The sequence below is a fragment of the Serinus canaria genome, chromosome 10 (assembly GCF_022539315.1).
Source record: "Serinus canaria isolate serCan28SL12 chromosome 10, serCan2020, whole genome shotgun sequence".
Classification (NCBI taxonomy): Eukaryota; Metazoa; Chordata; class Aves; order Passeriformes; family Fringillidae; genus Serinus; species Serinus canaria.
Window position 1 is genome coordinate 10890230 of NC_066324.1, and position 24076 is coordinate 10914305.

At 41.2% G+C, this 24076-nt stretch overlaps 1 protein-coding gene across 1 annotated transcript in view; it reads left to right on the forward strand.

Annotated features, from left to right (window-relative positions):
- Positions 1–19360, forward strand: part of FBN1 (fibrillin 1) — a 140189-nt gene extending 120829 nt beyond the window's left edge. Inside the window, exons 47-66 of the mRNA XM_030228326.2 lie at positions 547–663; positions 914–1042; positions 1311–1430; positions 1878–2003; positions 3977–4126; positions 5486–5551; positions 6255–6371; positions 6723–6842; positions 8469–8591; positions 9017–9148; positions 9773–9898; positions 10451–10657; positions 11252–11377; positions 11593–11715; positions 12386–12502; positions 13261–13389; positions 14214–14333; positions 15903–16134; positions 17175–17349; positions 18087–19360. Coding sequence (XP_030084186.2) covers positions 547–663; positions 914–1042; positions 1311–1430; positions 1878–2003; positions 3977–4126; positions 5486–5551; positions 6255–6371; positions 6723–6842; positions 8469–8591; positions 9017–9148; positions 9773–9898; positions 10451–10657; positions 11252–11377; positions 11593–11715; positions 12386–12502; positions 13261–13389; positions 14214–14333; positions 15903–16134; positions 17175–17349; positions 18087–18476 — 2945 coding nt within the window. The 3' untranslated portion in view covers positions 18477–19360. The remainder of the gene's footprint in view (positions 1–546; positions 664–913; positions 1043–1310; positions 1431–1877; positions 2004–3976; positions 4127–5485; positions 5552–6254; positions 6372–6722; positions 6843–8468; positions 8592–9016; positions 9149–9772; positions 9899–10450; positions 10658–11251; positions 11378–11592; positions 11716–12385; positions 12503–13260; positions 13390–14213; positions 14334–15902; positions 16135–17174; positions 17350–18086) is intronic.
- The last annotated feature ends 4716 nt before the right edge of the window (positions 19361–24076 follow it).

Consider the following 24076-nt stretch of genomic DNA (forward strand, 5'->3'; position numbering starts at 1 on the left):
AGCTGATACTGAATGAAAACCATCTCGTTAAAGTAGAGTGAACCTTTAAAATTACATATCCTGTCTAATGAACTGCTAATGCTTTCATTTTGGAAGAAAATATTTCACAGTATCTTGTCTCATTTATTCCTTTAGGCAAGAAATTTAATAGATTAATATTGCAATGCAGCAGTTATATACAGCCTACTTGTTAATACAGTGAAAGAAGGGTAGATTTCTTGCCAGAAAAAAAACCTTTTTCAGGAACAGTCATCTTCATTAACAAGGAGATTTTGTATTAAACCCATTCACAGCTGTCAGTTGTGTGTTGTATGAACAAATTGAAATTTCAGAATGCTTACAAATAAAGATAGCTTGCACTACTTTGGGAAGGGTGATATAGGAGCCAAAGTAAAGTAAATGATTGTTGGACCCTTCATTATTTTTGTATATGTTAATACCAAGTGTGTAAATGTGTGTAAAACCTTCTTTTGAGAGCTGTGACAATCCTTTTCCCTTCTGTTCAGTGTGGTGGCAGTGGGTTATTCCTCTCCTCTTCCTTCACAGATATTAACGAGTGTGAGAGAGATGCCTGCGGCAACGGAACCTGCAGGAACACCATTGGCTCCTTCAACTGCCGCTGCAACCTGGGCTTCATCCTCTCACACAACAATGACTGCATAGGTGAGGAGTGCTGGGCACAGGCACGTGCTCCTGAGGCTTTCTACTTCTAATAAAAGTGCCATAAGTACCATTAAGTAACTAACTCTATTGTGTCCTGACAATTTTATGATACAGTAATTTCTTCGCACTTGCTTTTGAAACAAGATTGTGTTATCAGTTACTTGGTTGATATGGTGGAAACAGAAATCTCACTTACCCAGTTTCCATTGCTGCTGATGTTTCTGACATCTTTCAATGTTATTTGTCCTAGACGTGGATGAGTGTGCAAGTGGAAATGGAATGCTCTGCAGAAATGGTCAGTGCGTGAACACCATTGGGTCCTTCCAGTGTCTCTGCAATGATGGCTATGAGGTGGCTCTGGATGGAAGGACTTGTGTTGGTGAGTGTTTTCTTTTAGGGTTGAAAAAAATTGTGGCACACATTGAGCAGATATGCTTAGTGAAACAGTAGGGTCAGAGAGAGCTGTCACGCTGCCGTCATTGTACCTAGCAGAAGGAAAGAATGACAAGAGGACAAGAATATGACTCCTCCCACTCCTGAAAAGTTCCACCTTCAGTTTGATGGAATCAAAATTAAAGTGGCCTCAGTCAGAGATTCATTGAGATAACAGCAATTACCTCAAATAAATTGTCTTTCTTTTCTTCTAGATATCAATGAGTGTGCACTGGAGCCTGGAAAATGCTCACCAGGCACATGCCAGAACTTGGATGGCTCATTCAGATGTATCTGTCCTCCTGGTTACATCCTGCAAAATGACAAATGTGAAGGTGTGTACAGAACAATCCTTCTTCTGTCTATTTCTTAGCTGCTCACAGTTGTTACCTATTCCCTTTGCATTTAAATGTGAGTAGTGTTTAGTCTTTTCTGGCAGTGTACAGTTCTGAACTGTAGCCACTAGTAGGTCTCTCACTTCCTAGAAAAGGTCTCTCCAACATTTGTTTGAACCAGAACTACTTGCTCTGAACCCTAGAAAAATATAATCCCAGGCTATTTCCTTGGTGGTACATTGCTGAAGTTTGTCTACTGCCTGAGGATTTGAAAACTAGCTGTGGATTTTGCCCTTGGGTTACTGCTTCCTCTTTCTTTCTTTTTTTGGGCTTTTTTGTTTGTCAAATATGATAGATATCAGTGATGATGTAAGATTGCCCTTTATGTAGTACAGCTGCCAGTGTAAATATTATTGTTTCTCATCTCTTTAATTACTTTTCTTACAGACATTGATGAGTGTGTGGAACAGCCAGAAATTTGTGCCCTGGGCACATGCAGCAACACTCCAGGCAGTTTCAAATGTCTGTGTCCAGAAGGCTTTGTATTGTCTTCCACAGGAAGGAGATGCCAAGGTAAGTTCATTCCTATTTTCTGGCATTTCAGAATTTGTTTGCTGTTTCATAAAAGCCTTTTTAGCGAGCTGTTTCTAATACAGCAAGAAAGCTCTGGACTCAAACAGTGTTTTTCATTGGGAAAACATGATAATTCTGTAGCTGGGGCCAGGTTCTGTCTTGCCCTAACATCTGCTTTTCATTAAACAAAACACTGCAATAAGGGTGAAATTAATGTTAAATGCACCAGGTTAAGCAAAGAAATTATGCTGTCCTGAAATCCTTTCTTGCACCCCTGGAAGAAATTTTGGGACTACCTGGACTCTTGGTAGACAGCAACAAGACACCGAGATGGAGCATGAATGCAGGCAGGAGACTCAAGACAGCATTTCCAGTTTTAAGACTCTCCTTGGCACTTACCATATTCACCATAACACTTGTTATATGCTGATCCTCTCTGCAAACGTGGGTGGAAAAAAAGATTATTGGAAAAAATTTGCAAACAATGTTGTGTGGACAATAAGTACCCATCTGCTTAGGGAAATCTGAAGTGTCATTTGGCTTCCAGATTACTGCATACACAGTTCAGAGTCTAAATATGGGCACTAACAGATGAGATACTAAAAGCTGAATATCCAGTAATTTAAAGCCACAGGTAAGTTTATTTTGTATATAAAGAAAAAGCACAACAAATTAGGGAGTGAGTTACTTTAAAGGCTTTGAAAATGATTAAATAGATACAGCATTAAATGTCTTATACACTAGGCACAGTGGGAACCACTGATGAGTAAGACCTTTATGAGGACCTCAGTAGTTTTGCTTGGCACAGAGCAGTGATGCTTGTTGACACCATAGCAAGTTCTTCCCTTCACAGTGGGCTAAATGAAATTGTGGTTTTGGTAAAAATGAATCCAACCTGCAGTAAACATTCATCCAAGTCTTCAAACCACCATGCAGTTTGGCACAGTTACTTCACTCAACATCAAGAAAGCATGTTTTAGCTGTGTTTATGTCTCTTGTATAAATGAAGTTTCTTCAGTCTGAGGGTTTTCTTTTCTTCAGGTTAGAAGAAAAATATCACAAAAACCACCAAGAAACAAAATCCTAAAAAAGAATGCAGCCCAGTCTTCTGCTTTTTTAACATAGGCCACTGTTGCACACAAAGTCAGAGGAAAGTGCACACTTGTGTATGAATTTCAAAAGGGCTTCTTTCTATGCCCTAAAGAGGACTGTTCTTTTTTTTTCAAATATCTCAGGCCAAGCAAAGTTTTGTTTAAAACTTCCCATTACCTAGGACTTTGTTAAAAGCTGGACATTGCCCAGCATTGATGCTGCAGCCGGAAAACTGGATGAGCAGCTGCTTCCAGAACTGCCCTGCTGCTGTCCCCCTGCCAGAACAGAGAGCTGCCAGCTCCCTTCCTGCTGGATGCTTGTGGTCTGTGATCTCAGTTCTGTCCAGCATCCTGGTTACCCAGCTTCAGGGAATAAAATGTGGTGCCACAGGGAGAGTTTGCTTTGTTTGTGTGTACCTCCGGAAAAATGAGGAAGGAAAGGGCTGTTGAAAATTGCCTCTCATTTTAGCACTACACTACAGGGCAATTTTCATTGCAAGTTGATGAAAATCTCTTGACTTGAGTGATTCTTACTAGTAATAGAATATAAATTCATGAGGCAATATTCTGTTTTTTCAAAGAGGAGTGAGGATAAGAGGACAGTACAGCCTTTCCATTTCTGCTGGACCGAAGAGAAAACCCCTTGCTTTTCCATACTGAAGTAGGAAACTGTTCCATAGCTTTTCTTTACTGAGGTAGGGAGCTTCCCTCCTTATTCAGATCTTCCCCAGTCAGAGACAATGATGGTCCCTATTAACAGAGCTAGATGGGAGTTGGGTGTTTTGGTGGTGTGTATCCTGTAATTTTGCAGTTAACACCTCCAAGTGAAAATTGTGCCAAGGTTACTCTAACTGCTCATAACAAATTTTTTTCTCTATGCAGATCTGAGAGTGAGCTACTGCTTTACCAAGTTTGAAGATGGGAAGTGTTCTGTGCCGAAGTCCCGAAACCACTCCAAACAAGAGTGTTGCTGTGCCCTAAAGGGGCAGGGATGGGGAGATCCCTGTGAGCTCTGCCCAGAGGAAGCAGATGGTGGGTTATTGACTAGCTTACCATGTGGCCTCTCAGAGCAGAAAGGAGATTGGGATTCTTATTAGAAGGGATTTTGAAAACTAGTTTTCTAAAAGTGTTTAACCCTAGTAATTGTCATAGGTCTCTGTAAAGTAGATGTCATTGCAGTCTAAAAAACCATGTCCCTTGGATAGTCACATACCAAACATATTCCTTCTTTGCTTATAGACTTGTTACAGTGTTTAGGTGCTGGGTGTTTTGCTATGGAGATACCACATACAGGAAGTGGAAAGCAGCAAGTAGGTCCTTGATAGGCTCTGAGTAGCAATTCCTGCAAGAAAAAATTGAATACTTCTAATTGCAAATAGGTATAGGAAGAGGTGTCATAAACATGAAATCTAATTTTAAAAAAGCTCCAAACAGTTAAACTGGATCTGCGTCTGAATTTTGTTATTAAGAAAATGTAAATTTGCAATCTTATCAATGTGAATGACTTGCAAAAATAGCAAGGCATAACAAAATACAGGCCTTGAGGAAGGAAAGCCTGCCTGGACCATTGCTAAAGAAACACTTTCCTTTGTTAGGATCCTTTTTAAAACTGAGTAACTTGACATCAAGCAACTCAAGAGGCCTCTGTAGCATGGTGGTGCAATTTGCTGAACGGACTGTAATTCGTGCTGACAAATGCGGTTAACAGCATCACTGGTTTCAGCAATACATGATTGCAGTTCATTTCATTCATTAGTCATGTAGATTCTTTGCAGAAAATCCTCACAAAAGCTGAGGTTAGAAAAGAGAGTTAGAAGTGCCAGTTGCAATATTCCTCCTAGGCCTATTGCCTGTGCATGTTTCATTCCATTGACACGGACCATGTGAACCAAAGTCCATTGAAAGGCACAGCTTATGTTGCAGCATTTCCTTGAAGTGTCAGCATATGTGTTTTTCATAGTCCAAACTCTCCCAAAGGATATCAAAGCCCCTTTTCTCATCTTCTAAAAAAGAAATAGCTTTAGGATAGCCAAGTCTGGATTAAATTATGCCTTCTTCAGAAAATACAAGAAATGTTACTTTTACAACAGAAAAAATGCAGTCACTACTCCTGCTACTTCTAAAATATAAATGCTGCGTTAGTTTGTTTCTTAAAGAAGTTAAATACTGCTAATTATTCATGGGATTTTGTACTTATGCATACAGGAGATAGATGAAATACATTTTTTGCATGAATATAAGATGATAAGATTATATATTAACATACTTTTTTTCTGGACCTGAACATGAGGAGGATGACCTGGTAGGAGTGGTTCCAGGCAGTTTGTGCATAATGCTGATTGCCAAGATAGAATTTAACATATGGTTTGATTTTTATGGATTTTTTTCCAGAGGCATTCAGACAGATTTGTCCATTTGGAATTGGCATCCTTGTTGGACCTGGTGATGCAAGGCTGGGTAAGTGCCTGAACTGCATGGTGCCACTTTTACATCAGTGTCCCTTTTCCACCCATAAGCCATTCTCCATTTCAATTGAGAATAACACCTCTGCAGCTATTTCCTAAAGCCATGAATTCTGGAAACTTCTATAGCTTTTATCTTCCCCAATTTTTCATACTGATTTCAAATTCCAGCTTGAATATCTCAAATATCAGAAATTAAACTTGTTTTAGAGCTAGGAAACTTATGTAGGATCTAGAGAATGGATCTAATGTCACGTAGCATATTTGTCTTTTCTTATACAATATGTGTAGCCTGTTTACAGTAAATGGTTTTAATCCTCCAGAAGTGCAAACCACGGTTTCCCAGATCCCTTCAGTACATTCTGTTCTCTCCCAAGACAAACAGCACTTCAGCCTTATTGGCAAAAGTTTGCATTTAAGGAGCACTGGATGACTACTGCTTTTCATATCTGCTGCTTTCCCTGTAGCCCCAGTCAGAGAGGTTTATATCTGACATTTAGAATCAGTTTCTTTTCTGTATTCTGAAAGCTGGCCTGCAAAACAAATTCTGTGCCCTAATCCTAATATGTCAGAATTTAAACATGAGTATTTTTTGTGATCTCAGAAATATTTTTTGCCAGAACACTTGTTCTTTGAGAGAAGTCTAAAAGCACATGAAGCCAGTTGCACTTACTGTGTTGTTTGTATTTCTGGTTAAGATGTGGATGAGTGCCTTGATCCTGATAACTGTAAATTTGGGCAGTGTATCAACACAGATGGGTCTTTCCGCTGTGAATGTCCATATGGTTACATCCTACAAGGAGCAGAATGTGTGGGTAAGTACAGCTGTTCCAGCTTCCATTTTAAAGATTCTCCTGAGTTGCTAAGCATGATATTAAGGAGCAGTGGGGTTGTTTTGTTCTAACATTTTGGAGTCTTCATACCTGCTAGTGCTTAAAACCTGCCAGGGCAGGGCCTGAGCAATCTGCTCCAAGTTGGCCCTGCTCTGGTAACCCAGATAGCCTCTAGCAATCCCAAATTTTTTTAGGAGTCTGTGGTTCTAATTCAGTACTTTAAGTGAGTTCTTGAGATTTTCTATTTTTCTGGTTGTACATCAGCAACATGGATTTTTTATCATTTTGGTTGTGTATAATCAGATATTCTTGCCTTGGTCTAACTACTTGCAGATACTGATGAATGTGCTGTTGGAAACCCGTGTGGAAATGGAACTTGCAGGAATGTGATAGGAGGCTTTGAATGCACCTGTGTAGAAGGATTTGAGCCTGGGCCAATGATGACCTGTGAAGGTGAGACTCCTGTGTGCTAAGGACTGTTGTAGTAATTGTGTTCCCTGATTTTGAAAACAACTGAGGGGAGTGAAACAGCTTTAAAAATAAAATATGGACACTTGGAACAATACCTCTTTATCTGAAATGGGAAAATGGGCTCTTCCTTCCTGTATCCACTTTGAACTGTAGTATGTTTTTCTGACTGGACCTGGGAGCTGGAATGGAGAGACTTTCATGTGGGATCTACTAAGGGACTGCCCAGAGAGGAGCATGTTGGGGTGCAGTCTCTTCTGAACAGTTCCCAGAAGTGCTGCTTACTCGTGTATGGTTTTTGCCTACCTCCTTGGGTGAAGAGACTCACTGTGCATGATGAAGATAGGAAATGGGCTGCTTGAGTGAGTTAGGGAAGAAACAGGGAACAAACAGGAAAATACAAATACAGTACTCAACAATTACCATGGTGCCCCTAGGTTGAATATTTTTCCTGCTTTGGTGTCTTATTTCAAAAATGAAAATTTGAAAATGCATGAAGAGAAGTAAGGAAGATCGGAGGTGTAGAAGAAAAATAAATTGGAATTTTTCAGTGTGGAAAATGTGGTTGAAGAGATACATGATTTCATAAAGCCACAAGTGGTAAAGGTACCAAAAATAGAGGGACCATGTTAGACAAACCAAAGCAAATATTTTTATATGCATGGTACTTACTTAAATTGTGGAACCCTTTCCTGCAGAATATTAGTAAGGCCACAAGTATAAATTGACCCAGAAAGAGATTTTAAAAAATTTGTGGGGGAATCCATTAGTAGAAATTAAGCTTGATAGTTTGGTTGTGGCTTTTGGCTGTGGAAGTCCTTAAACTGAGAGGCTGTATCTGGAAAGATCTCTGCATACATGGTATGAGGTTTTTAATATTCATCTCCTTCTGTTACCAGGGATAGAGAATGTCCTAGGACGTTGTGACACTGTCCTCTGACTTGACACAGCTGTTCCTAAGTTATTTGCCACAATCTATTTCTTTGCAAGCCCATGCAAAAGAATGCATCTATTTTTGCATCAGATTGCAAATGCAGACTGTATTTTTACATGCAGTTAGAGCTTCATTTGCTTCTCTGCAATTTGGGTAAAAGCTCAAATTGCAGAGGAGGAGCTAGCTGAGTCCATAAACGTCACTATATAGCAATAATTACTCAAGTAGTCCAGGCATTTTGTCTGTAAATGCAGTTCACAATAAAATTTTAAGTAAGGATATTGTTTTATGGAATTCAGTTTATGAAGAATCTGAATTACTGCATATAGAATTTAAATAACCAATCAAAAAAGAAAACGAACCTAGATGTGGAAAAGATACAGTTTTAACTGAGCAAGTATTTTGGCAGCATGGATTTGGAAATTGTTTCCATTGGCTGCCTGCTGTTGAACTTACTGAAACTTCAGGTAGCTGTGCAAACATCCTGGCGTGTCTGGTGCCTGCTTCTCTGCAGAAATCCTCGAGAAGTAGAACCAAGGGTCCTCAGCTATTAAAATCTAGTCCTCAGTAAACTGGGATCTGTGGTATTGCCTGTACCTAAAGCCTGTGCACTCAAGTCTGCTGAGTTTTACACAAATGTTTCCCTCCCACCATGGTCTTTGTCACCCCAAACCCAGATGTGAATGAGTGCATCCAGAACCCCCTGCTCTGCGCTTTCCGCTGCGTGAACACTTTTGGATCCTACGAGTGCAAGTGCCCCGGGGGGTACGTTCTGCGGGAGGACCGGAGAATGTGCAGAGGTAAAGCTCCTACCAGACTCTCACAGTTGTGAGATAATGATTTCAGTTCCTGCAGGGGCAGGGCTCTGACTCACTGCACTATTGGGCCAGAGTTTTAATCCCAGGAAGTAACCGAGTCAGAAAGAATTTGGGATGAAATTCTATGGTTTGCATTATGCACTTGATTGTACTAGGCCTGTCCTGCCAGTAAATTTATACATCTGCCTAAAGTGAGGTCATATCAGATGATATGGTTTTGTCTTGCCCTAAAAATGGGCGTTTGGGAGAAATCAATTTGCTCAAGGCTAGTATATTTTATGGTTGGTTTAGAACAATAAATGGATGTGTAGGGTTTGATTATGATAGAGATTCTAAAGTCAGAATTTACTATTGTGAATTACCAGGATCATGTATCTATATAATAAAGTCTAAACCTTGTGTTTTAGATCAGAATGAGTGTGAAGAAGGAATTCATGACTGTGACTCAAAACAGATGGAATGCAAAAACCTAATTGGCACCTATATGTGTATCTGTGGGCCTGGTTATCAGCGCAGACCAGACGGGGAAGGCTGTATAGGTAAGTGCCACTGAAGTGTTGAAGCTCTTGAAATACACAATTCCTCAGCAGCACTAAAAATTTTTGATTTAACAAAGTGTTAAACTCAAGGGCAGAATTGCACAGCTACTTGTGTAATGGATCTATTGATGCTATACACACTTGGTTTTGCTGTTCAGGTGTACACATCTGAACAGCAAAACCAAGCAGTAAGTAGGAAAACTGGGTGTGAGTGTCAATCAGTTTGTACTGCTTTTGCTGAATGCTCTGAGGGAAGAAGGTGAGGATTTGGGTTGGTTGCTATAGGCTTGTTTATCTCTGCTAGCAGGAATGAGAGTAGATCTGAATTTTTTTTGAACCTTGGGAGGCATTCAGAACTGCAGCTGTAACTATGAAAAATTTTGAAAACCAGTGAGGAATGCAGGTATAATATATATATTATACTGCAGATATATATAATAATTGTGAGCTAGATGGCCATCTTTACTCTGAAAATTGAATAAAAGAAACTTTAAAATATAAGAAAAAGAAAAAAATTGAACTTGAACCAGGCAGAATGCACAGCATAAAAGTTCCATACCAATCTCTTACCTGCATTAATCTAAGATTGGACTTGATTTTTGTCATAAAATTTCAAAAATGCAGATGAGAATGAATGTCAGACCAAACCTGGGCTCTGTGAGAACGGCCGTTGTGTGAACACAGTGGGGAGTTACAGGTGTGAGTGCAACGAGGGATTCACGGTCAGCGACAGCCAGGACGAGTGCCTTGGTAAGTCCCAATTTCCACCTGGATGAGATGTCACTTGAATATCTGCAGTGAGGGCTGAAATTAAACTTACAAATGTATGGTGAGAAAACACACTCTTGAATTTACATGCCTTTGGGAAGGGGCCCTCGTATGTAGGTGTCCTACTCCAAGTTCATTCTTGCCATGCTCACCATATCCGTGCCTCAGTCAGTCCAGCTGGGGTGACTTGCTATAAAAGCTGACTGTTCCATGGTTTCAGTCAGCCAGGAGCTGCTCTGACATTTCTTTGGTCCTGATTTTCAGCCAGTCCCCTTTTCTCTAGGTTCAAATAGAAACATACATTTTATTAAACATATTGTAACTTCTTGTCTTCCACCTTTTGCTAAATTTCTTGTCTTTGTTTCCCTTAGATGTCATTCTCTCGTTCTTACTGCTGGTAGTCTTTCACTCTCAGTTCCACAGTCTCAGGGTGAAGTATGCCCTTTCTCTTACATTTCTGACCAAATTCCCAACATCTCTTGACCCTCTGGAATCACCATTAGAATTCTCTGTGATGCACAATTTGTTTTCCAGACAACAGGGAGGGCTACTGCTTCACTGAAGTCTTACAAAGTATGTGCCAGATCGGATCAAGCAACAGGAATGCTGTCACCAAGTCAGAATGCTGCTGTGACGGTGGCCGAGGCTGGGGACAGAACTGTGAGGTCTGTCCCTTCCCAGGCACCGTGGCCTTCAAGAAGCTTTGCCCTCATGGCCGGGGATACACATCCAGTGGAGCAGGTACTTTTCATTAAATGATCTCTTAGACAATGCCAAATTAGGTGATAAATTATAAACTTTCTTTCTGTATATTTGAACACTGTAATGTCCTAAATATTTTGGATATCAGCTGAAATTTACTGAGATTTTTCATGTTGACTGAGTATAGTCCTTTAGGAGGATGGTGCACAGCCAAAGGCCCTGGTTGATGAGGCATCCATCCCATCTTCGCAGTTACTTGCTTTATGTCCTGGTTGACTGACATGCACTCAAATGGGAATCTGCCTCTCACATTTGAGTGTGTTGCAGGCACATGTTGAGAGCTATTTGTGTACATGAAGGCAAGGGGTAGTTTGATTTGTGAAGGCTGATACATGATCAGCTTCAGTTGTTCCCTTCCATTTACAGTTTGTTTACTGTATAAGAAAGTTAGAGTAATGCTCCATTCCATGTTTTTCCACTTACTATTTCTCCTTAAATCTGTGCAATATTTCACTATTTTATGTAGCTATTCTATGTATGGTGTGGGTTTCTCAGTGTCAGGTCACAAGAACCTATTGAAGCTGCACAAAATCAGTTCTGTTTCATTGAGAACTAAATCTTGTTTAATTGCAGATATTGATGAGTGCAAGGTTATTCACGACGTCTGCCGCAATGGGGAGTGCATCAATGAGAGGGGAACTTACCATTGTCTTTGCAATCTGGGCTATACTACAGATGTCACTGGCACTCTTTGCATTGGTAGGTTTTACATTGTGGTGTTTGTATATAAAGTTTATTACTAAGAGAGGACTTGAAGAAAGAAATTGAAAGATTTTGAAAAATGAGAAAATAAAATGTCACTTGTTAATGCTTTGGGGATTTGGATTTCCTTCTGATCTGCCCTGAACATTTTGTAAAACATTATCACAAATCTTGATTACCAGCACTGAGGTATCTGATTTTGCTTCTTGTAGATCTGAATGAATGCAATGAGTCTCCAAAACCTTGCAATTTCATCTGCAAAAACACAGAGGGGAGCTACCAGTGTTCATGTCCAAAAGGATATATCCTGCAAGAAGATGGGAGAAGCTGCAAAGGTAAAAATCAAGAAAATAATTTACTGCAGAAACTGTGTTTCTCAGGCAAAAATAATTGCAAGGACATTTAAATGAGGGAAATCTGTCTCCTTGATTCATGTGAGTATTTCCATTAAAGACAGTGGAAATGGCCTGCACAGGATGGAGCTGGTATTTCAATTAACTCCTTGTTAATTTGGATGAAAAACAGATGGACAGGAATTTTTGCAGGTTGATGGCAGCTGATCTTCAAAAGATTTTGTAATTAATATTATATAGGATTGTTCTCATTTTGGTAAGCTTGTTGGTTTAAGCCATATCATTCAATGATAAATGAATCTTACTGGATGCAAAGGTGGTTTGCAGTACATTGCCCAGCATCAACAGAATTTTTACCTACTGCTTTTGCAGCATGCTGGATAAGTGCAGGAGAGATTTTGGAATATTGTTTAGAATTCCATACATTTATGTGTCTTGGTAACTAAGATTTGATTAAAACCACACAAATTAGAGCAGCAATTCCAAATTTGGCATGCAGAATGACAGTGTGCTTTGTTGTTAGCATTTCAATATTTCTTTTGGAGTAATAGTGTGCTTCAGTACAAGGCCATTATCCAGTCTGCCAGATCTCATGAAGATATTTCTGAGTCCAGGGAATATAATTGAAAGATGTTTTCTTGGGTTTTTTTAGATCTTGATGAATGTGCAACAAAGCAGCACAACTGCCAGTTCCTTTGTGTCAACACTATTGGAGGATTCACTTGCAAATGTCCTCCTGGATTCACCCAGCACCACACAGCCTGCATTGGTAGGTGGCATGGGAAGGTAGACTTAGATTTGGGATTTATTATTGACCCTTACTCCAGAAGCGAAGTACCAAGGAGGTAAAATCATCTTCCTGAGGAATCAAATGGAAACATAAGCCAGATTCTGATTCTAATCCCACCAGAGATGCAAAGAGGCCCTTTCCTCCTACTTTCCCTTGCTTTCATAATCTGTCTTTGAATTTTGCACTTGCAAGAACCAGCCAGTACAAGCATCACTTTTTAATTCTTGCCTTACCCTTTTTTAGGCATTGAGCAAAATTGGTTCTATATTTTTTTTTTGTAGCTCATTGGGATCATTGAAGCAGCTATGAAATATACATTTCTGGAGTTGTCCTCTGATCACATACCCATTGGGTACATGGAAATGTTAAACTAAATGTTAAACTGCTTCCTCCTGGAAAACACACTTTCTGCTCTGCAAGCTGGATGCTGTTTCTGTGTCAGTTTGATGATCCCATGGTATTGGTGTGAATTTGCAGGTGTTTGGAGACCAAACCATCACGCTTCATATTTTGGTGAAGAAAAGAAAGCTTCCTTTCCAATTGCTTTTGTGTTTCCAAATTCAAAAGAAGACAGTGTAAACTTTCCTGTAATGCAAAGTGAGAACCTGGGAGGGCAGTGGGACACATGTGTTACCAATGTGCCTTTACCTCCTGCCACAACCCCATCAAAAGCATTGCCAAAACATCAGCTTTGAAATGACAACTACAAACTAACACTGAGCTTTGCTTTCCCCCAGACAACAACGAGTGTGCTACTGAGATCAATCTTTGTGGGGCAAAGGGCATTTGCCAGAATACACCTGGAAGTTTTGTTTGTGAATGCCAACGGGGCTTCTCACTTGATCAAACTGGGCAGAGCTGTGAAGGTGGGTACAACACAGTGCATTTAACTTGGCTTTCTCTTGCTTCCTTAATCTTCTTTCACCCATACTGTCCCCCAAGGAGTAAGCACCAAAATCTGCAGAAGCCAAGCATGTGTAAGCTGAAGCAAAGGGGAAAATACAGAAATTTAGCAACAAGGCAGTGTTTCTTTCCATGGGACAGAAAAAAATTGATATATTGTGGGATTCTAAAGAGCTGGATAGATATTTTCTGAGGATATGTAGCCTTGAATGTTTTAGTTTAAGGGTCATAAGTTCAGTGAACCTCTTTTGAATCCTGCATGGGTTTCTGAGGGATTCAAGGACAGGAAGTCTTGCATCTCCAAGGTGACCTGCTAAAGAGAGAGTTCAAGGGCTGTAGACTTATTCCTCTGAGTCCTTAGAGCCTTCTCTTAGGGACAGAGTTTGGGTTGTTCTGAAAAGAGGTATCCTGGAATTTTTGGGTTGGATGTCTGGGTAAAGCAAGGGTCTGTTTGCTGTGGAGGTGGGACCCTTAAGGAATGCATTAGGGATCCCATATACAAATGGCTTTCTCCTGTCTGCTCCACAGGAGAAGGCAAAAACTGAAAATTTTTACTGAATGTGAGAGCTTTCTATGGTTTCTATGTTTTTCAGCCCTATATTACTTGCTGTGGAGCCACAAATCCAAACCCAAAAGGCCCGCAGTGGTCAGGTTTTTTTGAGGATTATGAAATATATGATATTTATATATGAAAAATGAATATATATGATTATTTGTAACATATTTTCCAAATACAGCATAATTTGACCTTCTCTCCCAAAACTCAGAGTGTGTTTCACCCTTTTAGATGTTGATGAATGTGATGGTAACCACCGGTGTCAGCATGGCTGCCAAAATATAATTGGAGGATACAGGTGCAGCTGCCCACAAGGATATCTCCAGCATTACCAGTGGAACCAATGTGTTGGCAAGTCACTTTTGTAAATTCATACATTGAAATGCATCTTACAGAGCACAGGAGAGCAAGGCTGGTGCCTGACAGCACAGCTTGTACAGTCTGAGGGTCCCAAACTTTTTTTTTTCCCTTCATTTTTTTTCTTCCTACACTCACCCAAAATATGGGAGTTAATCTCACTAGTGTCCCCTTTCTTGCCACTGTGGAGCGTGGTGAGGTGAGCATATCTGCTCTTGGTGCAGTAACTTCCTGTGGCCCAAACAAGCATTTATGATGTTGGCATAGTTGCTCTGAGGTGTGAGAAACACTGAAACATCTCTCTGAGTTAATGGCAAACCCTTACAGGCTTTGGGAACACAGGATTCAGCCCCAGGTTTTAATACCTTGTAGTCTCCACATGTTCACGTTGTACTGTCTGTAACTGTATATTCTGAAGATACTTATCTGGATCTCCTGGGTGTACCACAGGGGAAGAATCCATGTGCTAGGTTTTTCCGTGACAATTCCTTCATATTCCTTGGCAATCCCAACTCTGCAAACAGTTTGTGTCTTTTTTAGCCTATTTAATGAATTGTTCAGGGATTTTTTTATGTTGCTACAACACATTTAGATAATCACTGAAGAATGCTTTGGTTCCTCCCATGTCTTGTGCGGTCTGTGACTGCATCCCCTGCCCAGGCACTTGCACAGTACACCACATTGTGAATCAGGCTGTAAGGAGCAAAGACATTGCTTTTAAACAAAGAGCAAAGAGCCACATTGTTTGGAAAAAGACAGTTATGCTCTGACTTACTACTTATTCTCTGGTAACCTGGATTTTGAGGTCAGAGAGATGCTGCTCTGTACTTCCCAAATTGAGTTTCTTATGTGTGCACACCCCCACAGTGTACCTATATATTTATCACAGAAAATGGAGAACAATAATATTCAGAACTTTTTGAAGCAATTTGCCACATCAGACATCAAAAATCAGACCAGCTTCATTTCAAAAAGTAGCCATTTTCAGTAAATAAGCCTGAAGTGACCTGAAACTCCTACAGTGCCACCCTTAGGAAGTTTGGAAAAGGACTGGTTCAGAATACACCAGTCTTTTGTATCTATAGCTGCTTTTATTTTTACTTTACTACTTCCCACATCTTACCTATGTCTAATGTTTAAATGTAAGTGTGTAGGGAGGTATTTTCAATCCCTGGAAAAAGTGTCAGAGCTGGATTCCCTACTCTTTTTCCTTTGTCAAATAGCACTACCAGCAAGAGGTTACTTGACCAGATTGTTGGCTGTACAAAGTTTTATCCTTCTCAGTTATTTCTGGAAAAAAAAAGCTATCTTCTCTGTTTCGCTGCTCTCCAGAGCAGGACCTGACATGGCATGAAATATCTTCTGTAGAGCAGCCCCAGTGTTGCTGTTGTGTGCTTGTAGTCATCTCCCAGGGACCACTGCCCCAGCCAAGAGGAAGGACAAGCCCAGTTGTCTGTGTCCATCTGAGGTGGCAGCACATTCAGCCAAGCACGACCTGTACAAGGGGTAGGCTGGACTGTACCTGGGTAAAAGTTAACATGGTATATTCTGCTTCTTTTCCAGATGAAAACGAATGTCTCAGTGCACACATTTGTGGAGGAGCATCCTGCCACAATACTTTGGGAAGCTATAAATGTATGTGCCCTACTGGATTTCAGTATGAGCAGTTTAGTGGAGGTTGCCAAGATATCAATGAATGCGGTTCTGCACAAGCCCCATGCAGTTATGGTTGTTCAAACACTGAAGGTGGCTACGTTTGTGGATGTCCACCTGGTTACTTCAGAATAGGACAAGGGTAAGGGATTCTCATTTTAAACTAACAGATATCAAGGGAACATGGTCCACTCCTTTCTTAGCAGTGTGGAGCAGCAGAACCAGGGGGATGTCAGCAATTAATGAGGGAAAGGATTGGGAAGGTGCTCAAGAGTTGGATGCACCTACTGATTTTGGAGATTGGAGGGGGGAGGGGAGGGTGGGGAAAGGTAACCTTGGAAAGGGAGGGGTTTAATGCTTGAAACTGAAATTTGGTTAGGGCTATCAGGTTCAATCCTCTATTTTAAACTACTGCTTTCACCTCTCCTGCACACCCCAGCAGTCTGCCAAGTCCTCTGAGCTTGGCACTTGGGAGCTTGTACTCCTTGTTGTGATTCACTTGTCTCCCTAAAGAAGAACAAAACAAACATTAATAATAACACCCCCTACCAGCTGCAAAAAGAAATTACATTATACAAGAGGTTTCACCTGCTGGTTGGAATAACAGCTCTGCATGCTCTAAGGTTCTTGTATAGTCCATATTCTTCTGTGTTTCAAATTAGTATTTTTTTAATAAAGGTCTGCTTTATCAATAAAACAAATTTTCCCTTGCCCCAATGGGCGTGTTAGGGCTGTACATCGAATAGGACCAAGCAACCCAAATGGAAAGTAGAAAGATTGTGGTTTAAAGTTTGTAAGTGACTAAAAGCTTTGGGATGCATTATGAAAGACCTCACTCTCCAGACTTCTGAGCAGTTGTTGAAAATTGGTCTCTTTAAATGTGTTCCAGGCTGGATAACAGAAATTGCTAACAACAACTCAGAGCTTAAGCCTGTGTTTTTAGGACTGTTAAATATTGGCAGGTCTCTCTTGGGCAAAAACCCATGAAGGCAGATTCTTGAAATAAAGAGTGGCCTCATTGTGATTCAGTGAGAATTTTGTCTGTTGACTTTAGCAGAAATTTTTCCTAGGAAATGAATGTAACATGATTGCTTAATTATTTTTACTTACAGTCCCCCAAATGCAGCTTTTGATAAGATCTATGTCTCGCTGGAGTTAATTTTGAATTTCTTCCTTCCTCAGACACTGTGTTTCTGGAGTGGGGCTAGGCAGAGGTCAAGGACAAGAGCTTTCACTCAGTGGAGAAGTAGATGACAACTCCCTCTCTCCAGAAGCTTGTTATGAATGTAAAATCAATGGCTATCCCAAGAGAGGAAGGAAGCGCAGGAGCACTAATGAAACTGCAAGTGAAGCAGAGGTAATTGACCCTTTCTGGGGGGAAAGAGCTTGTGGCTGTCTTGTGAAAGCTGGACTCAGAAGGATGTGTGCCAAGAGAGAATCCCTCAGGAAAAATCTACACCCTAAAGTAGATCAAAGCTGGTTTTGGATGTCAGGTAGTGTTTTTGTCTCAGAAGTGATACAGTGCTTCCCTTGCTTTCCAAATGAAAATGTTACAGCTTGTGCTGCTGTCTGAAATGTAACCACTGAGTCAGAGGTGAAGGGTGAGGCTGGTTTTCCAGCACTCTACTGCACCTGCCCTGGCTCCACACTTAACCCAAATGATTCTTGCAAAGCAGAAAATTCCCATTGAAATGCTGTGGCTCCGTCACAGACCCTGCTCTCCTTCACAGTTGTTCTCTCAGCTTGTGGCTCCCCTGGCAGAGAGGAGGAGAGTGCCTTGTTTGCCCTCTTTGCAGGAGTCTGGTCACAGGGGCTTGCATGCAGGGGCTTCACCTGTCAGGCAACAAGGCACGTGCACAGAAACTTCCATTGTGTGTCTCGGGCTCCTCTAACCTACACAGCAAGATGGTGACAAGCTCTGTACTTCATCCTGAGGAGTCCTAGGCCCATAAGAGTAGATTTGACAGAGGATGTTGCAGAACCTCCTTTTAAAAATTGACTAATTAGTAATGAATGACCTGGGCAAGAAATACACACAGGCATGTGTGCAGTGCTCTCTGACAAAGCCAACTGACATCCTTTGTTCTTGTGCAGCATCAGCAGGAGCTGGAGCCGCCGATCAGTCTCGCCAGCTGGGATATTGAGAAAGCAGCAGTCTTCTCCATCAACATCTCGGATCTCAGTAACAAAGATCGCATCCTGGAGCTGCTCCCTGCCCTCACAACACTGACAAACCATAACCGATACTTAATTGACTCCGGAAATGAAGATGGTTTCTTTAGAATCAATAAGAAGGACGGGATCAGTTACCTTCATTTCACAAAGAAGAAGCCAGTGCCTGGAAATTATTCATTACAAATCAGTAGTATTCCACTCTATAAAAAGAAGGAACTTAACCAGCTTGAAGCGAAACATGACAAAGACTACCTCAGTGGTGAGCTGGGAGATAACCTGAAAATGAAAATTCAGATATTGCTTCATTAATTCATCAACCAAAGACCAAATAATTAAACCAAAGATAGATAGGTAGGACTGAATATTCCTCCCAATCAGATTCTCCATATCATAGGTACAATCTTACATGAGTACATTTGTATGAACAAGCACTATCATATTATTACATAAACAAGGTACAGGATGAATACATGAGCTCAAAACTACCACTTTCTCAGGCTTTTATGTGTAGCTGAGCTACCTTGATATGTTGAATCTTGAAAACTGGGACTTTTATCATTGGAAGTTGGCCACTGATGCTGAGACACATCATCATTTCAGCAGAGGTACAAGAATGTGCTTTCAACTGATGGACAGCTCTATTTTTGTAATTCTTAAACTTCGCTTCTCCAACTACAACTTACTAGGTCAGCCATTTATGATATCCATTTGGTGCTAGTAAATTTTCAACCTAGATTTATAAATGCACTGTAATATTTACACAACTTAGAAGCCAAAATTGCCATTATTCAGTCTAAATACTTCAATCAACCAAAGTTAGCTCAGTAGTTTATCTCAGTTATGCCTATAATACATTACATGTAAATTAAGTGTGTGTATACTGTAATCATGCTATTTTTATCAATGAAGCATTTGTAAACTAGATAATTAATACCCTTAATGTGAGGGTTTGTAATGGTGCTTATAAGACCAACTACTTGTTAACTGTATACACAAACCTGATGATAAAGTTTCTGTGACTTGCCAAAATGCACTGAGGTCAGTAGGGACCATTAAACATTCTCAAAAGTCAGATGACAATCAGTGCCATCCTACACCATGACATATTGTAACATGTCAAGAGTACCCATAGCCATTCATATCAACAAGGGTTCAATGTCATAAATGTCACAATAAAACAGTTTTTTTTTTTAGTTTATTCTGTGGCCTTGTGTTTTTGCTAAAACTGTGATGAAGCTGCATTCTTATACTTCAGGCGTTGTCAGTAGGGTTGTCTTTGTATCTGTCTGTGTGTGCAGGTGATTCCTCCTTGAGGGAGCTGCTGCTGTTCATTCTTCATGCAAAGAAAGAAGAGAAGTACAGAACCCTTCACAAATATAAGCAGCAGCGGACCTCTCTCAAGTTACTGTGTGGTTCCAGAAAGGAAGCGAGAACATTTCCAATGACTTGACCTGAGTAGTCTGGTCAAAAAGTAATCTGATAGCCAGAACATGCAGAAGTGGATGTTAAATCATTATACAGAAAACACAGGTGTGAAAAAAACCACTATTGTTTGCTAAAACTGCCTTAAAATATTCCTTTCTTTTACCCCCACTTCAACAGTTACTGTCATATAACCCAAGACTGATAACAGAGGAATGATCCAATACCAGAAACCACCATAAGCTTTAGATGGGTTTTAATATCAAGTGAATTATTCAGTGATGTGGGTGTACTTGTATATGCAAATGCCATGGTGTATCTTTTAGCAGCAATGCCAGAACGTTGTACTGAGGTGTGATGCTATAAAATCTGGAAGAAAGAAGCACTGAAACTGCTGCTGGGACAGCACTGTAGTTGATAGAGGGAACATATATTGAGCTATAATAGCTTTGGAAGGGAAATGTACTCCTATAATTCACCCCAAATTGTATTATTGCTCTCTGTGATTTCTTTTGCATAACAAATATAACTATATCAAAAGTAAGCTTGTGCACAGGATTACATTGCTATTTTTAATAGACCGTGTCTGGATTTTATTTATTAGTGTGCTAAAATGTTGAACAGTGTATTTTTTCCATATGTCGCATAACTGTGGTGAGATATAATCAGAACTTTACAGTTGTAAATGGCACTCCTATATCAGGAGGTTGGGAATGATTTTTAGTGCCAGTGTGCATGATTGTGTCGTTTATAGGTAAGTGTACCATTTAAGTTTTTTTTCTCAGCCCCTAAACACTGAGAGGAACTTAGAAGGACGATTTCAGAAAGACCTGTCAGGAGTCTATCCCGTAGAGTTGGTTTACATTTAAGCTCCATGTAACACCTTATGATGCCAAAGGTTTTTTGACTGTGTTCCAGCAGCCCCAGTGTTGCCCACACCGTTCTGCAAATTGCCTTTGCTATGCTTCAGAAACTAGAAATCTTGACAGTAGCTCTTTTAGTAATTTTAAAATGGAAAACCCAGACGTGCTGTACCCATCTGCACATAAAAAAATCCACTTTTTTTGTACATTATTCATCTGTCTCTTTGCAGCAATGTCCTTTAACTGATATATAATTTTTGTTTCTTGGTTTTAGTTGCTGTATGTGTATGATCATTTCCACTAGTTTGAATATTTGCATCTTCCCTGGCATCTTAGTGAAGCACAGAGGTTGCACAATAACATTGCATGCAACTTGCAACTAAAAAGTGGTTTGTAACTTGCAGTGTGATTTTGAAATGATCTGCTATATTTCATTTGACAGTGGGACCCCAGAATGACTCTAAGCACTAGACAGACTGAAGTAGAGCTCTTTCTAAATGTATATCCTTTTGCAATTAAAGGATATTTTTCAAATTCAAGGAAATCACAAAATGCTTAATTGTTTGAAATAAATGTGGCTGCCCTCCACTGTGATTGTGCATATGACTCTTAGATGATTGCTTGGATAATAAATCTAATTTTTGGTTAACAGATTTTAACAAAGATGGCTTGTTACTGTATACAGCAAATCATTCTTTTATTGTGTGTTGTAACAGTATCTTGTAAACTTGACAGCCCACGTGTATTTTGGCAGAACACTGCTGTTTCCACAGTCTCTCTTTTAAGCTGACTTTCAAAGAACCCAAGTATTTGCTTTCTTACAGCAGGTCTTGAAGGGTCATACTCAGGGTTCCTCTAAGATAAATATTCTATGCTGTGATTCAAGTTCAGCTTTGTGCTTTGGAAGAGCTAATCAGGTCAAGACTCCTCAGCACAGACGGGTCTGAGCTGTTGAGCTGTTTGGAGAGCAAGATGCTACAGTTCATGTCCAGCAGCTGCCTGTACCTTCCTGGGCCCAAGCTGGGCACTGCCAGTCCCTGCCAGCAGCACCACAACAGGTAAGTGCATCACAAGGCACCAAACCTGCTGCTCTAGGCCAAGGAGGAGGTGTGGTGCTGGCATTGCAAAAGCTTTCTCACCACTTTTAAAAATTGATGTTGACTGTGAAGGAATGGCCACTTGAGCCATTAAAGCCTCACAGTACTCTTGTGGGCCTGATGATCTCTGCCCAAATTGGCAAGGTTAACAGCCTACGTTGTGCTGCTATATTCTGACTAGGCACCAGATGAAGAGGAGAGAACTTCTCACTTCACCATGATGAGAAAATCTTGTCTTTTCAGTTACAGAAGGGAAGCCAGAGTTCAGCATTGGATGAGGCTGGAGCTGCAGGAGCTGGGCACCCCTCTCAGTGCCACCCAGCTGCACTGAGCCAGGTAGGACAGGAACTAATGGGACACACCAGCTTTAAAAAACTGGGATATCTGAACCCAGGATCTTGTCTACTTCAGTCTCTCCCCAGAGCAAATCTTGCAGCTTTTCTGCTTGCAGGAGTGGCCGGGAGCTAAGGCCAAGATATGATGTACACCAGATTAATCCAGTAAATCTGGGTTGGCAGTGTCCTAGCAGAGTAGTTGCCCAGAGTAAGCCCTCATGTTATCACAATCTTGGCACACTAGCACTTGGCTAAAACCCTTGTGTTCAGAAAATCCCAGAGCTTCTAGTTGTTGCCTGTGGCCTGAGCATGTTGGATGCCTGCAGAGACCTATGCAGCCCCTGTGTGAGCTCCTGTGGTTACACAGAGCTGCCTGGAGGGCTCTGTGTGCAAACCCCATCAGCACCTCAGGTCTGGGATGTCATATTAACCAGTGGGATCATTTTGGTTTGGGATGCTGTGAAAACTTAAGACAGGGCAAGCAGACAGGTGGGATTTGGGGCAAAATATGCCATCATTTACACTAATGAAAATGTGAATGATTGTAGAGGTTGCAGTAGGAACAGGAGAGAGAAAAACAGGGAGAGGGTGGAATGCTGCAGTAATTCAGTGGCCCAAAGTGCTCCAATGCATCTTCTGTTTCACTCACATGTGCTGGTCCTGCACAAGCCCTGGTGATTTGTGCTTCTGAGTTGTCCCTTGCAGGTCCCCAGGCAGGTGCTGCAGGGACCAGACACTGTCCCCACAGAGCAGGACATGCCCAGGCTGCTCTCAGAGCAGGCAGAGGCACTGCTGGTGCCAGGCCGGTGGAGGTGGTCCCCATTCACGAAGGCTGATGTTGCTCTTGGAGACTTTGAAATCCAATTCCTCAGGAGCAGGTTGTGTGCTCTGGTTTGCCTGAAGATGAGACCCTATTTCTGTGGAGCAAAAATGTTGAAGATGTTGATGACTTCAGCTCTGACAAATTCCAACAATCTGCTTCTGTTGTTCTTAAAACTTGCCAAATATTTCACACCCTCATAACAAATGCTTTTGAGGAATATCACGCCCAAGCCAATTTCTCAGTTATGAGCTTCCCATTGAGTTCAGGAGAGGAACCTTGGGGTCAGAGAGGTCAACAAAGTGTTTATTTTTGTATTTTGGGCTCTCCTTTCTATTTCTACTGTGCCATGTGACAGGAAGTGTCTGTGGAGGCCCAGGTTGCCTGACCAGTGGGAGTGTGCTGGCAAAGCTGGGCTGCAGCCCTGTGCTGGTGTCAGTCAGTTCAGTGTGTGCCATGGCTGCTTGTTGGTGTGCAGCCGAGTCCTCAGCCTGCTTAGACACGTGCCCATATGTGCACATAGAAATGTAGGTGGTTTTGTCTGAAGACTCTAGTCAGATACTGTGCCTTGGTGCCAAGTGATGCTGTGGTAAGTCTTTGTTAAGTACAAGGAAGGGCTTTTCCCCTTTCTTGGGCTGGACCTTTCCCGTGCACTTGGCCCAGCCTCTCCCTGTGGCTCTCACATCTGCAGGTTTGTTTGTTTATGAGCTTCTCTATGGCTCCCAGGGCTGTAGGATGTTCCTTGCTACACCCTTGTGAGGTTGGGATGTGTTTGTCATCCTTGTTTTACAGGACAAGAACTGAGAACCAGATGTTTTGGTCTGGGAGAGCTCACAGGCAATGGCCATTCTGCCAGGAGTAACTCCAAAGTACTGAGGCGTCCCTGGAGAGGAGGACAAGAAGCCACAGGGGCTCATCAGCCATGACAGCCCCAGCTGGCATAAAGCCATGGGAACTGCCCATCTTCAATAAAATGCATCTCACATGAGCCTGCTGGAGCCCTGGCCATTCCCCACACTCTTCAGAAAGCCAGGAGCATGACACCATGCCCTAGCACAGAGCCCCTGGAGAGTCTCTTCCCATAGATACCCCACCTGGGATGCTGCCACTTAGTTTAAAAAAAACTAAGCAAAACCAGTGTCAGTTCTTGATAATTCACTGCAAAAAAAGATTTTTGGTAAAGCCAGCAGACTGCATGGAGATAGTAAAAATTGACACTGCTGGTGAGCAGGACCTGGGCTCTGCCAGCCTGCCTGGCTTATCTCTCAGGCTGCTCGATGAACCCGCCATAAAACAGGGCTACTGCTTAGTTTTCTTTGGAGATTGATTCTTTATCCCTATAATTTCTGTCTGAAGTTCTTCTGGATGATTT